The sequence below is a fragment of the Neltuma alba genome, unplaced genomic scaffold, assembly GCF_004799145.2.
Source record: "Neltuma alba isolate B1F8T4 unplaced genomic scaffold, ASM479914v2 tig00012919_pilon, whole genome shotgun sequence".
Taxonomy (NCBI): domain Eukaryota; kingdom Viridiplantae; phylum Streptophyta; class Magnoliopsida; order Fabales; family Fabaceae; genus Neltuma; species Neltuma alba.
Window position 1 is genome coordinate 1 of NW_021637286.1, and position 15,647 is coordinate 15,647.

Below are 15,647 nucleotides of genomic sequence, written 5' to 3' on the forward strand. Positions count from 1 at the left end.
TTTGGAGATACGCCACGCTTCGGAAATTGTCGGCGATGGCCGCTTCCACCACAAGCCAGGTCTATGTTCAGGTAATCGAAGATGTCATGAACAAGGTTCGCGATGAGTTCATCAACAACGGTGGTCCTGGCGAGGAAGTTCTCAAGGAGCTTCAAGCTGTAATATTCTTCATTTCTCTTCGCGCTCCAATTTTATTCATTTCCTCTTGCTATTCTTCATGTATTGACTGATTGGTAGTATTGTGTTCATAGATATACCATGAAATCTGCGTGGATTTGTTTGGGAATGTATTTTCCTTATCGGCTGATTGACTTAGGGCTCGGATCTGATCTGACCATTTATTGGATTTATATTCTTACCAAAGCTCCATGGTTTTATGCTTACGCTCTTTCGTTTTGCCTTTGTTGGTCACCTAGACGTGGGAAACAAAAATGATCCACGCTGTGTGTTATTCTCGGGCCAATAGAAAGGTCCAGTGCAGCTAAGCCTACGCCCGGTGGTCCAATAACTCCGGTTCACGATCTAAACGTCCCATATGAGGGGACTGAGGAATATGAAACTCCTACGCTCTGAGTACTTTTCCCTCCTGTGAGATTTATTCCATATTTGTAAATTTGCGTTTAGTGATTGTCTTAAACTCATTTATTACATTTTTACTGTCAATCATGGTATTGTTTGTTGTTGCGGGATTTTGTTTGTACAGACGCCTTTGCAAACTCCAATTCAGACACTTTACCGGGAACCGCTGATAACTCCATGTATAACATTCCTACTGGACCTAGTGACTACTCAACCCCTGGAAATGATTCTAGCGGAAATACTGAGGTGAAAGGTGGAAGACCTGGCCCATACATGGTAAGCTCATTTTGTCGGCCAACTTGATGATGATTCATCAATGAATTATGCTACTGTAAGATCGCTGGTTCATATTTTATTCTCCTTCTATATAAAACACGTGTACGGTTGCTGAAATGTTTTCCCTTGAGGGTGACCAACGATCTGATTCATGTATTTTTTTGTAGCAACCTTCTTCTCCTTGGATGAACAGAGGCCTCCACTTGATGTCAATATTGTGAGGCCCTGTTTATTTTGAAACCCTGTCTAATAAAAATGACTTTACATTGATATATATATATATATATATATTTTGGTGAATGACTTTACATTGATATTAATTACGGTATATATTGCTCTAGCTTATGTCGAAGGACGGGAAGAAGCAGACAGAGGAAATTCTAATCAACCTCTGACACAGGTAAGCAAGTCCGTGAGGTATTTTGGTGTCTGTTGCATAACTTGAAGTTGTCTCGTGATGTTGTTGCTATGGATAATTTTATAAACAACCGTTGATTATCAGTTAAACATACATTATTTTTTATGCTAAATTTATTAAATAACTATACAACAAACAAAATTGATGATTAATCTTTAAATTAAATATTTTACAAATGATAAAGTATTAAAACAAAGGCAACCGTGACATAATATCTAAGTTTGAAATTTAAATGATTTATCCGCCTGTAATTATAACCATTGGGTATTCTTTTATCAATGTAAGAGAAGGCAAGGTTATATGAGAATCAATCGTTTAATTTTCCATAAAAAACTCTTTAATGGATAAGAAAAATTAATTGGTCTTTGGGTTAATAATACTTGATAGATGCACACTGTAGGATAGGCAATGTAAGGTTGTTACACTAAGGTCCTGTTTAGTATGAAGCATTGGAATGAGAAGTAAGTAAAGATTAAGATTGGGATTGAGAAAACTATGGTATTCTTCAATTCCACCTGCATGAGTTTGCCTAATTTTAAGTAACAAGCAATCCCTCATAGTAAACACTCTTTTAATAGGTTTTCTCAATTCTTATCTCAACACTTGCCTCTCATTTTAATGCTTCATACCAAACAGAAGCTATGTTTGTAAGTTTAATTATGGCCACTAAGCAAGAAGAACACATTCTGGTTGTTTAGATGAGGCACTGGACGTATACGTCGGAGGCCTCAAGCTTGAATTGCACATTAGCTATTTTTGAAGCTAAGAGGAAAAGTTTTAGTGGGGACCACCCCAGGGCTTGAATCAGCGCAGGTTTTCATAAAAACGGCACAGTTCAACCCTTTTTTAATCAATTTTAATTGGTTATATGATACAGTAATTTACAGTCTTCTTCTGGACCAGACGAGGCTGGTTTCCCAGTTGAATTGGCTGGTCTAGTTTGGTTCAATTAACATTGCTTGTTATTAAGACATCAAGCAGATTTCTTTCTTGTTGCAACATTTTATTGATGCTTATTCCTGAAACATTCACTCCTATCCCATAAATGAGTAACACGGGACCAAAATCACATTTGGAATTTTACTTGTTATTGACTTGTGAGAAACATCCAGGACTTCTTCACGGCATCTTCAGGAAAGCGAAAACGTGATGATTTTCTTCACAGTATAATTCTGGTGGTATATACCTCAGCAAGATGGAGCTGGAGATGCTGCATCTGGAGTTTTTCAAGTTGAGGTATACTTTTTTTTTTTTTTTTTAATACAATCAGCCCAAGTAGAAAAGGATTTCAAATAGTTTGGTGCTCACTTGTGAATTTGCAACTTGGATGTTGTATCACATTAATATGTTCCATGATGTTGTTGTTGTTATCATTTATTCATCATTATTGTATAGTGGCTTTCATGCATGAGTTGACGCTGACCATTGATTAAAAATTTCAGTTACAGAACACTTTAGTGGTATTTATCGGATACCCTGTGATTCTTACTTCAAGAAACCAGAATCTTTACCTCTCTCTCTCTCTCTCTAAAATAACCTTGACTTCTCTATGATGGTTATTGCTGTTGACGAACATTACTGTAAACTACGCAGGTTTTCTGTCAACAAACCCATGTAGCTTCACTCTTTTAAGTTGCTCTCTAGGTTTTTATAATACGTATCATACATGCATTTCTGTCTGTTGGTCCCACTGACTGACTTGCTTGAATTGACAGAGGGTTTATTTAGCTTTGAAACTGGTTAACATCACGCTTTTCAGGTGCATGGAGGGAGCATCTCTGTTGGTGCATCTCACAGTACTCTAAAGGGAAGTTAGCAGTGTGTTCCGAGAGGCCAGCTTCAAGGATTCCTCAACTTGATGGACCAATTCTTATGATGATGATGTGCTTTCTACTCCAAATGTGAGTAGTGATACCGATACTTTTTTTCCTTTCTTTTTAAAGCATGTGGAGACCTTATTTTCTTATTTCCCCATGCACAGAGTATTTGCTCATCTTCCGTTCTGGTTTATTATTAATGTATTTTTCCTTCGATGTCTTTTCTTTTAACCATCTGATGTTTGTTGGGGCTTATGCTATATTTGTGCAGATTTTTTCATCAACTCGTTCATAATATTATTAGTTCTGTTTTGTTGGCATTTCATTTGTAATTTGAATTATTTCTTGTTGCTTAGTTTAAAAGAAAAGGACCTCTAAACATGTGGGGTCATTTTGGTAATTGGCCAGTAAATTCAAGATTTTTGTACTCATGTTGGCTAGTTATCTGTTTAATTCCGTGTTGGGTTCATGTCAAGAGTAGTGTTTTCATTTTCACATGATTTGGTAAATGAACTAGGTTATATTAATAATGTTAGTTCTATCAATTATTTTATTCTTGCTAATCGCTGAGGGTTTATTGGTTGTTTTTTTTGGGGGGGGGGGGATAAGGGAAGGAATTGTTAGGATAAAGAGAGAAAGAAAGGAGGATGGGAGATGATAATGATTTAAACGATGACTTTCCTTGGGAAAAATTAACAAGGAAAATGAAAGGGGATGTTGAATGGAGAAATGGATTATTTTTTTTTACTGGTTCTAACTGTAACAGAGCCTTATAGGACCTTTTAAGTATGATACTTCTGACTGATCCCATCCCTCCCTCCCCAACCACCCCCCCTCAAAATTTTTTTTTATTTTTTTATTTTTTAAGTATACATAACAGTCTTCTCATGTCTTGCATTCCACCATCTTCCTGTTTATTTCAGATATACAATTATGGAGGAGTGTTCAATGAAGACTACAACATTGCAAATACACCAGCTCCTCCTGGTAAAAAATGGGCATGATGTTACTATATTTTGGTGATATCTACTGCTCACCACATGTGCATCCGTCTCTAATTTTAATGGTGCATCATTTGTTTTCTCAATTTTTAGAAGTAGTACCGGCAAGTACCCCTGCTCTTGTTGCTCAAAATGAGGCTGGAGATGATGATGATGAAGAACCCCCATTGAATGAAAATGATGATGATGAGTTGGATGATGTGGATGATGTGGATCAAGGAGAGGATCACAATACCCAGCATCTTGTTCTGGCTCAGTTTGACAAGGTAACAACACGAAGTGCACTGTAGTGCTATATGTTATATGGTTGCATTCTGAATATCTCCACTTTTTGAGAACTAATGGTAGTCTTGCCCCTAATGTAGGTGACGCGTACCAAGAGCAGGTGGAAATGCACATTAAAGGATGGGATCATGCGCATAAACAATAGGGACGTTCTCTTCAATAAGGTGTGTTGCTCACGATTGAGGAGATTGGTCTTACCTCATTATTTCAGTTATCAGTTTGACATGTTTATTTGATTTGCCGGTTATTATGCACTTTTTTTTTTTGCAGGCGACAGGAGAATTTGACTTCTGATTTTTGTCATTTATCACGATTTGGTGGATGTATGTGAAGCATAAGGCAGGGTGTCATGGGGTGTTTCAAGTCTTCTTGTTTGATTATAAAAATATTAAGTGAAAGCTTAAGGAGGGGAGATATCCTTAATATTAAGTGAAAGCTTAAGGAGGAGAGATATCCTTAATACTTTCGGCTTTCGAGACTGTTATTGGTGTTGGGCCTTTACATGAATAGATGGTATTCTGAGGCATATTTTCTGAAGGTTACCATTTGTCAAGTGCGATGTACTTAGTTCCGTTAGCGCTGTATACTCGGACATTTTGGTTAATTGAGAATCGCTTTGTATGATAACGATATTATTTATGTCATCTCGGTCATCTTTCATGTAGTTATACGCAATAATGTTAATTAATCTTTGGATTTGAGCTTTGAATAAAGCAGGAAGGGAGTCCCTGAGTTGAAATTACGAATGGGATCATGTAATGCCACGCTTTGGAACCGACTTTTTACTTTTTTGGCTCGAGAGCGATTATTCGGAGTTGGATTCTAAAACCTTGGCCATAGCATTTGGGGAATGCTTTGTAGCAAGCGCGATGTTTTCGTTTTGGCCTGGGCTTCTGTTGTACATTTTCTTTTTGAGTGGAAACCGAATATATTTACTACTAAAATGTTACTTTCCGTCATAAGGGTTAGTTGGGGATTTGATTTGCTTTTAAATGTAAGATTTTAATTTATTTTCTCTCTTTTTTTTTTTTTGTAAAACAAATATCCATTGAAAGATAATTTTAATCGTCTAATACACATGATTGAAATACATATTGTAGAGAGATAAACACATATTTGTGATAAATAATTAATTTAATTAATTTTTTTAATATCTTTAAATTAGTTATTTAGTGTTTATATTAGGGACTTGAGGTGGTTGAATCTTTCATCATCCACCATCTTTAATCTTTCACATAAGAAGCAGTGGTTGATCAAAGCTCGAAAATGATCGCCATCAATACTAATAATAGCTTGAAGGATTTTTTTTCCCCCCTTGACCGAAGCATCCTGTCGCTATGAATGTGATAAAAAATAACAGACCCAGACCAATCTTGATAAAAACCTTCTGACTTCGTCAATAATATCTTGATGACTCTGAAAGTCAGATAAGTCCTTAAAGAAAGCATTTTAATTTTGAGCATTGCCTGTGAAAACTTCACGTCGCATATCCTTTCCCAACAGTATTCCAGAACCAAAGCTATGGCTTTCAGTTTCGCTATGTAGTGTGGGGCGATTTTTTACCTTCCTAGAGAAGCCATATCTCCATGCGCTCTTTGCATCCCACACTGCTCCTCCGCTTATGAACGTACCGTTCTTTGTAACAGATGCCGCGGCCTCCAACTTTTGAGGCTCCGAATTTTCTTCCACTTGTCTCCTCCAACTTCGCTGTTGCTGGTTCAAAACATAATAAGAATTTCTGGCCTTTGTTAGCCTTTATCGCAATAGCTTTCTGCGTTGCTTCTGGTGCTATGTTTTCGTTGGTACGAGTCTTGCCCTTTACAAGCAACCCCTCCTCCCCCCCTCCCAGAAAAAAGAAAAAAGGTTAAGGGGGACAAAAACCTTTTCTGTTCGCCTGGACCTTTCGTTTTCATATATATGATACGACGTTGGGCTCACAACCCTTCCCAATTCAGGATTTTTCAAGTCATTTAATTTAAAAAACAAACCATGATATTAGGTACTTCCCCTTTCCCCTTTGTCTACCTCATATGTTGGTTTGCTCCTAATGCCTGATGATCGGAGGATTTGTCAAAACATCTAATAAACAACGACAAGAAGCACACTTGATATCTATTTCTCAGATCTCAATTATTGGCCCTTTAATTTATAAAAGGGCTAATGTCCTTTTAAATATCCTTAGGCTCAACTCTTGAAATTAGTATCATTAATACAGACCTCTATTTAGGAGAGGCAGGAGATTGCTCTACAAACACAATTTGCGTCTGCGTTGCCGCTGAAATTGAAAGGATTGCAATTGATGTGCAAGCTGATCCTGAAGAAGATAAATTATAATCTCACAAAGAAAAAAGAAATGAAAAAGGACACAGAAGGATGGGGAAAAGAGGCATCCCTCCAATCCAACCCGGTTACAACAGGTAAGAAAAATACTAGATTTCTCCTAACTGGAACCCATAAGGTGCAGACATGGAGAGGCATCAAAAGCAAGGGGCGATTCTCACTTCACTGCGCTTGATTAACAATCACACATTGTTTCTGGAAAAAGATAAACAAAGACGAAGGCTCAGGAAATGGAGTCATCATAGCTGGATGCTGCCACCCGGAGGATGAAGCCAGACCACCTTGTACACTGCCACACCGTTTGTTGTCATTTCCACTGTGTGGAGTCTCTATCAATGATGGCGGCGGAGATAAGATGAGTGGGGATAGTAATGGGATTGCATCGGAAGATTCATTAGAAGCTCCAAAAGGGAAGCCACTGCTGATCTTATCAAGCTCAAGTGAACCGGGAGCACGCTTCTGTAACCTGGTGGCATTTCCCCCTGCTTTTGTTGTGCCCTTGTTTTCTTCCATTTCCTCAATCAAATCCAATCCTGGGATTTTGCAGGAGCCTTATACGGAGCATCGATGTTTAATGTTGCTCTGCTGTGTTATGGACCGTATCGGATCTAAAGGGTGCTGCGGAAAAGAGGGGTAGGAGTTATGTTTGACGGTCCATTACTGAACAATCAAGGGGTTTTACAGAAATGATCGTACGTTTGGTTGGTTAATAGGGTTTGTAGGAGGACCTGTCAGTTAATGCCAGGTTTACTGCAAGTCAGAGCATGCCAATAATAAGATTCTCTTTTATTTGCATCCACTTCTTTCCGCCATGAGAGGAGCAAACATAAGTGTATAAACGTTTCCTGCTCCAATTATGGTTTTCTCGTTTTACCGATTTGTACATTTATTAATTAATTCTTCTTTATCCATGTTCAAACAACTTCACTAGTAATTTTCTTTCTTTTTTTCTTTCATATTCTTCAGTTCTAAAATACTTTTTTTCCTTTTTTTTTTTTGAGATGCATCTCAAGAACTAAAAATATACATATGAAAAATGAAAATAAAACAAAAAAAATTAAAAATTAACAAACGTAACAAAATGCTTACTCGGTCAATGGCTTTATTTATGACCCGGTGCTATTGCATGCTTTTAAATTCATTGATGTGGCCTGATCATGTATGGGCCTGTTTTTTACTTTTTTGTGGTGAATGTATGGGCCTGTTTTTTTATTAATTGATTGATCCTATGGGTTGATATGTAAAAATGATAGATGCGATGGCCTCAACAAAAGATTTTTATTAATTGATTGATCCTATGGGGCTACGGAAGATCATTGTTGAATCTGATTCTAAGGAGTTGATTGAGAGGATCATCAAACACCCAGTTGAAAGAGGGAACTTCTCTTCGGTTTGGACTTTGATTGTCGAGATGAGGAAAAGGAACTGGAGTATACAGTTTCAATATACACCAAGAGATACCAACAAAGTTGCTGATAGGCTTGCGAAGGATGGCCTCAGTAGGGTACATAGTTTTGTTTTTATTGATACGGTCCCAGACTCGCTGAGGGCCCTTGTGCACCAAGATTATATGGGATCTCTATCCCCTCATGTGTAGCTTTTCTTTGTAATGGGCTAAGCCCTCCTCTTTACCAAAAAAAAAAAAAAGATTTTCCGCGAACTCGTGGGCGGGGAAAGAGAGGAAGATGCATAACTCATTTTTTTTCCCCCCTTACAAAATGATTCTTTAAGCAAATGGATAGGTAGAAAATTGATGAGTTAGCGTAAACTCATAAATTTGCAAACAGTGCGGACAAAGAGATAACGAAACCATAGCTATCAAGCAACTGATTCCACTCACTGATTCCTGTCTTTTGGGGATCGCATGGCTTGCTCTGCCTCCACTCCTCCGCCCCTCAACTTGATCAACCTGTCGCTCCATCACCGGACAACAAAACTGCCGAAGGCTCCATTTTCCAACACTCATATTAATCATCGTCTGGCTTCATCATATAACGATCTTCTCGCTCCCAGCTGCGCCTATTACCCGATTGCTCCTTCCTACTCTGGTCGCAGACTCAGATTCTATGTGAGAACCCGAAAGCCTACAATCTTATCAAAGTTTCATGCTTTTTATAATATAATCATTTAATCATGCACTTTTGTCTTCTGGGCAGGCTGGAGCGCAGAGGGATTTTTCTTCGGGGGAACCACCCGAGTCGCTTGCGTCTGACGCAACATCCCGAGAAGAATTTTCTTGGTCTTCTGTAATTTTTCCGTACGTTTCTGTCACTCCTCCTTCATTCCGACTATGTCAATCTCATGTTAAAGTCAGACAAATAGGAAGCTTGGCTGGGTGTGAAGGCTTTTTCACAGCAACTTCACTGGAAAAGCTGGCTTCACTCGCTCATTGTTACTTTAGAACTAAAACTTCGCTTATAAAACAAGACGCACTGATTTGTCGAAATTATGCCTCTATTATATGGACGACAACAACTATTTTCAGCCAAAAAACGCCAATCATGCAAAGAGTCAAGTGACAGCTGCCAACAAAATTAGTGTCAGGAGTCAATCCTGCCCCTTTCCTTTCCCCATTCCCAAATCCTAAGTTTTGTGCTTCCTTTGTGATTGAAAGTTTAGAGAGAAGTGATGAAAGTGGCAAATTTTGTAACGCATAGGCCCCTTATCATTTTGATTTCAATTAATCAGTACCTTATTTCCAAATTTTAGGTTTTTGTTCCCTGCGTTGGGTGGCTTATTATTTGGGTATGATATTGGAGCTACCTCTGGTGCTACGATTTCACTGCAGGTGAATTTGTCAATGGTTATATTTTTGTTGCATTTGGCTGTATCATTCTGTATAAAGTAAGCAATCTATTCTTGTTGCCTTGCTGGAATTCAGTCACCTGAGCTTAGCGGCATAACATGGTTCAACCTCTCTGCCATTCAGCTTGGACTTGTGGTATAAATCAGTGTCATGTTTGGAAAACTTCTTGTATAGTCCTGAAAAACTTATTGTTGTCTATACTGATTACAGTCTTACCTCTAACATCTAACATAGGTCAGCGGTTCCCTGTACGGAGCTCTTCTAGGCTCCCTTCTTGCATTCGCTGTTGCTGATTTCCTTGGTAAATTCCTTTGCTTATCATACTGAAATTGAAATCTATTTTTAGGGTTATATTTCTTATTCATTCTATTCAATTGGCTGACATTAGGAAGGAAGCGAGAACTCATGACTGCAGCCTCTTTATATTTGCTTGGGGGTTCAATCACTGCCTATGCACCAGAACTTGGTGTCCTATTAGTGGGAAGGCTACTTTATGGCCTAGGCATAGGTTTGGTGAGCTCCTCTGACCTGTTTGTGTTTTCTGCAATATAGCTGACAACTTTGTAATCTTACAAACGGATTGCATTACAGGCCATGCATGGTGCTCCTTTATATATTGCAGAAACTTGCCCATCACAGATCCGTGGAACTCTAGTATCATTAAAAGAACTCTTCATTGTCCTGGGCATTCTGGTATCATATGATTATCTTATCTTTATTTTATCCACTATAGACCTGACTTAGTTGGACACCGAACCTCTATGCAGCTGGGTTATTTTGTGGGAAGCTTTCAGATCAACACAGTTGGGGGATGGCGGTTCATGTATGGAATAAGTGCTCCAATCGCTGTGCTTATGGGGCTTGGAATGTGGCTTCTTCCCTCATCTCCACGGTGGTTGCTTCTAAGGGCAGTTCAAGGGAAAGGTTCATTTCAAGAGTTGAAGGAAAAGGCAATATTTTCCCTCAGCAAATTAAGGGGCCGGCCGCCAGGTGACAAAGTTTCTGAGAGGCAAGTAGAGGAGACCCTTGTCTCATTGAAGTCTGCCTATGAAGAAGAGAAATCGGAGGAGGGGAGTTTCTTGGAGGTATTTCAGGGCCCCAGTCTTAAAGCCTTCATAATTGGTGGGGGTCTAGTCTTATTCCAACAGGTTAGTTCTACTTGGTGCACATGAGTATATTACATTATTATTTTGATTGTCCGTAACCTCTTCATTTTAGTAATGACATATTTAAGGGTAAGTGGAGACATCTTTTTGTGATTTGTCTGATTAGATTATTAAAACAGATAACAGGCCAACCAAGTGTTCTATATTATGCAGGTCCAATTCTTCAGGTACTTTTACCTCTAACTCCATTTCCCCAGTCTTGTAAAATTAAATTTTTTCATTTCCATCTTGTTCACTTTTGATTGACTTCTGTTATTAATATACAGAATGCTGGATTTTCGGCTGCATCTGATGCCACAAAAGTTTCAGTTGTTATTGGCTTATTCAAGGTATGCCATTTTACTTTTCATTTAAAATTGGAGATGGTGCTTGTTATGTGACACTGATCATTGTTTCTTGTCCATCAACACCTGTAGTTACTGATGACTTGGATTGCTGTCTTGAAAGTCGATGATTTGGGAAGAAGACCTCTCCTGATTGGAGGTGTCAGTGGCATTGTACGCATCCTATTTTCATATTTAAGATAACAGATTCTCAGAATAACAAAAGGGGGAAAAAAGAAGAGATTCTTGCAGTATTTTTGACAGAAACTTGTCCAATGCAATTTTTATTCTACTTTTCCTTGGTTTTGTAGGCCCTTTCTCTGGTTCTTCTGTCAGCGTATTACAGATTTCTTGGGGGGTTCCCAGTTATTGCTGTAGCTGCTTTACTTCTCTATGTTGGTTGCTACCAGGTAGCCTTTGGGCCGTTAGCCCTGCTGATATCCTCACGTAAAAAAAAAAAAAACAAATAGAAAAAGAATATCCTCATTAATAACAATTTTGCGCGTGTTCTGCAGATATCCTTTGGGCCGATAAGCTGGCTTATGGTTTCAGAAATTTTCCCACTTCGGACAAGAGGAAGGGGGATTAGTCTTGCAGTTCTGACCAACTTTGCGTCAAATGCTATTGTGACCTTTGCATTCTATCCACTAAAGGTTTTTTTTTTTTTTTTCATTCTTTATTTTGGTGTTTATTTCGTAATTCTTATTTGCTTATCCATTTTAATCATTTCTAATATTGTCCTGGCCACTATTGGGATTTAGTTTATCCTTATCTTGTATTGCCTTGTGTTAATCATGCAGGAGATTCTAGGAGCAGAGAACCTTTTTCTCCTTTTTGGTGCTATTGCTTTATTATCACTCCTGTTCGTTGTATCTTCTGTTCCTGAGACAAAAGGTCTGAGCCTAGAAGATATTGAATCCAAAATCTTGAAGTGACGGCTTAAACTAGCTCCGGATGATCACAACTCATTACCACTTGGTGAGCGTCGCGTTATGTGCTGTACAGTGTAGCATGTGAAGATACCCGAATTGCTCGAAGGCATTGACTCATGGTTTAGTATTCATGATGACGCACTAATCCTTTATAGGGCTCATGACTCATCGCAGACAGTGCAAGAATCACTGTATAGATTTATTCTAATATGCAGTGATAACTAATAGATAATAATCGAGTTTTGCCAACTAATTGATGGGATTGCGGAGTGTTATTTTTTTATTAGTACACTGGGCCCATGCCAAAGTATCTAGTTTGGGTTTGGTTTAGTTTTCATATGCTGGATTATCCGTAGTGGTGAAATGCACAGATAATATTCCACACTAATTACTGTACGTAAAAAAAAAAAAAAGACACATTAATGAATGATCTTTAGGAATTACTCCTCCGGTCCTAAATATAGGATCTTTGGGACCAGAAGAGTAGGATCTAAGTATTTGATACATCCTCAACAATGCCAATAAAGAATGCCGAATACATACACAAAAATGCGGAAAAGAAATCTTGTGTGAACATTCAGTTGGCTTGAAGAATTCTGCCATGGTCCTCCTCCTGACCAACTGCAATGATGCGACAAAACAATTATCATGACACTACAAGAAAGCATTCTATATGTGTCGAGGGATTCTATAGATAGAGCAATTAGAGAAGGGTGGATAATCAGAGGAACAACTCCAATACCTTCATAAGCGTTGGTGGATACTGGGATTTCAGATGAAGTTTGCGTGACAGGAGTTTGGGCTGTAGATTGTGAGGGTTCATCATTTCGGAGCAAAGAAGTGACGGCGTCTCTGAACTTTTCCATCACACCTTTATCTTCAGGAGCTGTTTTAGGACTCATTGCTTCAGATATCACCTCAGACAAGGCCCTGTCATCTTCTCCGGGCTCAAACTTATTCATCAAATACTCTTTCACTGAAACACCCTTATCCCATATATGGTCACTGTAGCCATTACGCGCCGAAGCTTGTGGGGTCACTGGAGCAGATGAAGCATGCCGAGGCGTTGAGGGGTCATAAGACGCTTTGGAGGCAGCCTTGGATCTGGGAGTTTTCGGAGAAGACACGGCCGAAGAAACTTTGCGAGACGTTGTAGGGGCCGATGGAGTTGCTTGCTCGGGGGTTCAACTGAAAGGCCCAGAAAACTTGGAGGGGAAGGAATGGGTTTACTGTGTAATCAGGCGCACTCTTGCTGGGACCAGATCTATTTATTTTACAATATAAATTATATTATAAAAATAGTGGAGGAGTATATTAAAAGAACAATACTTGATATTAATGCGTTTCAAAACTTTTTTTTTTTTTTCCTTAAATGTTACTCCATCTTTTTCCCCAACACGGATTACTGGAATTCACATAGGAAAATAAGGAAAGAATCTCTGCAAAAATAAAGAGTGACTGAATGACATTACTGGGGGCTCCGAGGTATTCAGTATCGTCATCATCCTCATCTTCGACCGGGGAGGGAATGACGTTATCATCGTGCTTCTTCTTGCTGAGACTGTGGCGCAATTTCTTGGCCTTCTCTTTGACTTTAGTGAGAACTGATTTCTTGTGATGGTGGCTATGATCTTCGTGGGCGTCCCAGTGCTTGGACCTCTCGGACGACGAGGAGATGACATTACTGGGGGCTCCGAGGTATTCAGTATCGTCATCATCCTCATCTTCGACCGGGGAGGGAATGACGTTATCATCGTGCTTCTTCTTGCTGAGACTGTGGCGCAATTTCTTGGCCTTCTCTTTGACTTGTGGCGCAATTTCTTGGCCTTCTCTTTGACTTTAGTGAGAACTGATTTCTTGTGATGGTGGCTATGATCTTCGTGGGCGTCCCAGTGCTTGGACCTCTCGGACGACGAGGAGGACGGTGAGCCCTTAGAGGCTTCTCCTCCTATACATACACCACGTAGAGCGGTGGTGAGTCATGGTTGTAACTAATGTAAAAGACTAGAAGCGTGGGCACATGAAAGAATATTAATTACCTCGGAGGAGTTGTTCGACGGTGGGAGCAGGAGATTTGGAAGTATCAGCAGGAGCATATCTGTGGAGTTGCGCCATTTTTGCCGAGACGAGAAGCTCAGCTTTGGTGATGGGTGATAAAATTGACAAAATTGAAGAGATGGAGGGAGGGAGATGAAGGAAGAGGATCCGGAGTTAATGCAGTGTTGAATGATAAAGAGATCAACTCGTGGGCATGGCTAGCCATTCTGTTTCCTTCCTGCTATGCCTCACGATTACGGGTTTCATGAAATAGTAATTTGACCAGGTCGTCTCCCCTCCCCCTTCCAAATTACACTTACCTTTACTTACTATTTCTCAACAATAACATTTTTATGCTTGAGATGCCATGAAAAATAAAAAGTGGTAGTGCTGTTCAAGATGACTGCCTATTTTTCGTCTATTGTGAAACTAATCCCCAACATTTCATTCATATAACCTAATTTAATTTCTTTTATCAAATTGATCGGTAATGCGTGTTATTTATGGGCGTATACGTGATGAAGAACGGTATTTTAAGAGGACCAACATTAACTCTCTCTCTCTCTCTTTTTTTAGTTAAAAATTTTAAAATAAAGGTTGACGCAAGGATATTTTGTTAGTAAAGTGCTGTAATCAGTGAAATTGGCTGTATTTGTGATTGCAGCCTGAGGTGTGGATGTGTTTGTGTGGAACAAAATGAAGAGGAAGGTGTGAGAAGTGGACGTGGATGCAGTGCTGCATATTAGGATGTCATTATATAAAAAAGAGTGTACATTTGAGATAAGCTGTTGAAATTAAAAGGGAGCAAGCAATCGCCCCACAGCGTAGCAATATGTCGGCAGCTAGGATTTGTCCAAGTGAAGATGCAAACTGACAACAAAGCGGGCGCCATCCAACTACACCGGCCAGGACGCAGAGCCGCATCAGACTTGAATGCCCAATCATTGCTTCATTTCTTCTTCTTCTTCTTTTTTTGTCCATTATACATCATTACATCTGCCGGTGATTATAGATCTGGATCCAACTCTAATGCTTGCAGATTTCACGCATGCTACCTAATTGCTAAGTTAATATTGATATTAAATATAAAACCTATTTTTTACATTTATTAATTTTTTCTAAATTACTTCCATTCATATTCTATCAATTATAATAAAATAGGAGAAGAAGGAAGAACATTAAAGAAAATAATTATAATACTTTAAAAAAAATTATATTTTTTATAATTAACTAACTTATCTACTTTTCTTAATCCAATTAAATTAGTTAAATAGGTTTTAGTATCACATTATGCACAATACTTATTAGTTTACTTATTTTCTTTTTCTATTTTTTCCCTCTTGTGTAGTCTATTTTAATTGCCACACGAAGAAAGATGAGAAGCCTCCTTCTTCGGTGAAAAATAATAATAAATTGCTCCCAACCAATCTAAATAATTCAAATTATACATGTATATATTTGATACATCTCATCTGATGCCTTATTTCCCACTTGCCTATTTTAAATCATCCTGTTTGCCATTAATTAATCAGCGTCCTCTGAAGATCGGTTGTTTGAGTGCACATGTTGCCCCAAGACAAAGCTACCGATTGCCTATTTTCAATAAAGTATCCTTTTGGGGGCCTATCTTTTATCACGATGACTGGCTATGAGATTATATTATCATC

The 15,647-nt window shown here is 38.7% G+C and overlaps 2 protein-coding genes and 1 pseudogene across 2 annotated transcripts; 2 read left to right on the forward strand and 1 right to left on the reverse strand.

Annotated features, from left to right (window-relative positions):
• The first annotated feature begins 29 nt into the window (after positions 1 to 29).
• Positions 30 to 5,096, forward strand: LOC114732582 (transcription initiation factor IIA large subunit-like; annotated as a pseudogene).
• A 3,400-nt stretch (positions 5,097 to 8,496) lies between these two features.
• LOC114732574 (D-xylose-proton symporter-like 3, chloroplastic) lies at positions 8,497 to 12,232 on the forward strand. Its single transcript, XM_028919870.1, has 14 exons — positions 8,497 to 8,784; positions 8,873 to 8,973; positions 9,426 to 9,504; positions 9,598 to 9,657; positions 9,757 to 9,823; positions 9,911 to 10,035; positions 10,114 to 10,215; positions 10,290 to 10,670; positions 10,808 to 10,855; positions 10,955 to 11,017; positions 11,105 to 11,185; positions 11,323 to 11,421; positions 11,527 to 11,664; positions 11,812 to 12,232. Exons 1-14 carry the CDS (start codon positions 8,581 to 8,583, stop codon positions 11,944 to 11,946), a joined length of 1,683 nt encoding a protein of 560 aa, XP_028775703.1. The 5' UTR covers positions 8,497 to 8,580; the 3' UTR covers positions 11,947 to 12,232.
• A 201-nt stretch (positions 12,233 to 12,433) lies between these two features.
• LOC114732579 (low-temperature-induced 65 kDa protein-like) lies at positions 12,434 to 14,319 on the reverse strand. Its single transcript, XM_028919875.1, has 5 exons — positions 13,983 to 14,319; positions 13,770 to 13,891; positions 13,416 to 13,737; positions 12,686 to 13,114; positions 12,434 to 12,564 (listed from the first exon to the last, which is right to left on the reverse strand). The coding sequence occupies exons 1-5, from the start codon at positions 14,056 to 14,058 to the stop codon at positions 12,521 to 12,523; spliced, it is 993 nt and encodes a 330-aa protein (XP_028775708.1). The 5' UTR covers positions 14,059 to 14,319; the 3' UTR covers positions 12,434 to 12,520.
• Between the last annotated feature and the right edge of the window lie 1,328 nt (positions 14,320 to 15,647).

Excerpts from the sequence above, each read along its gene's own strand:
- LOC114732579 (XM_028919875.1), bottom strand. The coding sequence starts at position 14,058 with ATGGCGCAACTCCACAGATATGCTCCTGCTGATACTTCCAAATCTCCT. Across the intron at positions 13,892-13,982 it reads CGTCGAACAACTCCTCCGAG|GAGGAGAAGCCTCTAAGGGC; the intron begins GTAATTAATATT and ends GTGTATGTATAG. Across the intron at positions 12,565-12,685 it reads ATCCACCAACGCTTATGAAG|TTGGTCAGGAGGAGGACCAT; the intron begins GTATTGGAGTTG and ends GCATCATTGCAG.
- LOC114732574 (XM_028919870.1), top strand. The coding sequence starts at position 8,581 with ATGGCTTGCTCTGCCTCCACTCCTCCGCCCCTCAACTTGATCAACCTG. Across the intron at positions 9,824-9,910 it reads CGCTGTTGCTGATTTCCTTG|GAAGGAAGCGAGAACTCATG; the intron begins GTAAATTCCTTT and ends GGCTGACATTAG. Across the intron at positions 11,186-11,322 it reads TTGGAGGTGTCAGTGGCATT|GCCCTTTCTCTGGTTCTTCT; the intron begins GTACGCATCCTA and ends TTGGTTTTGTAG.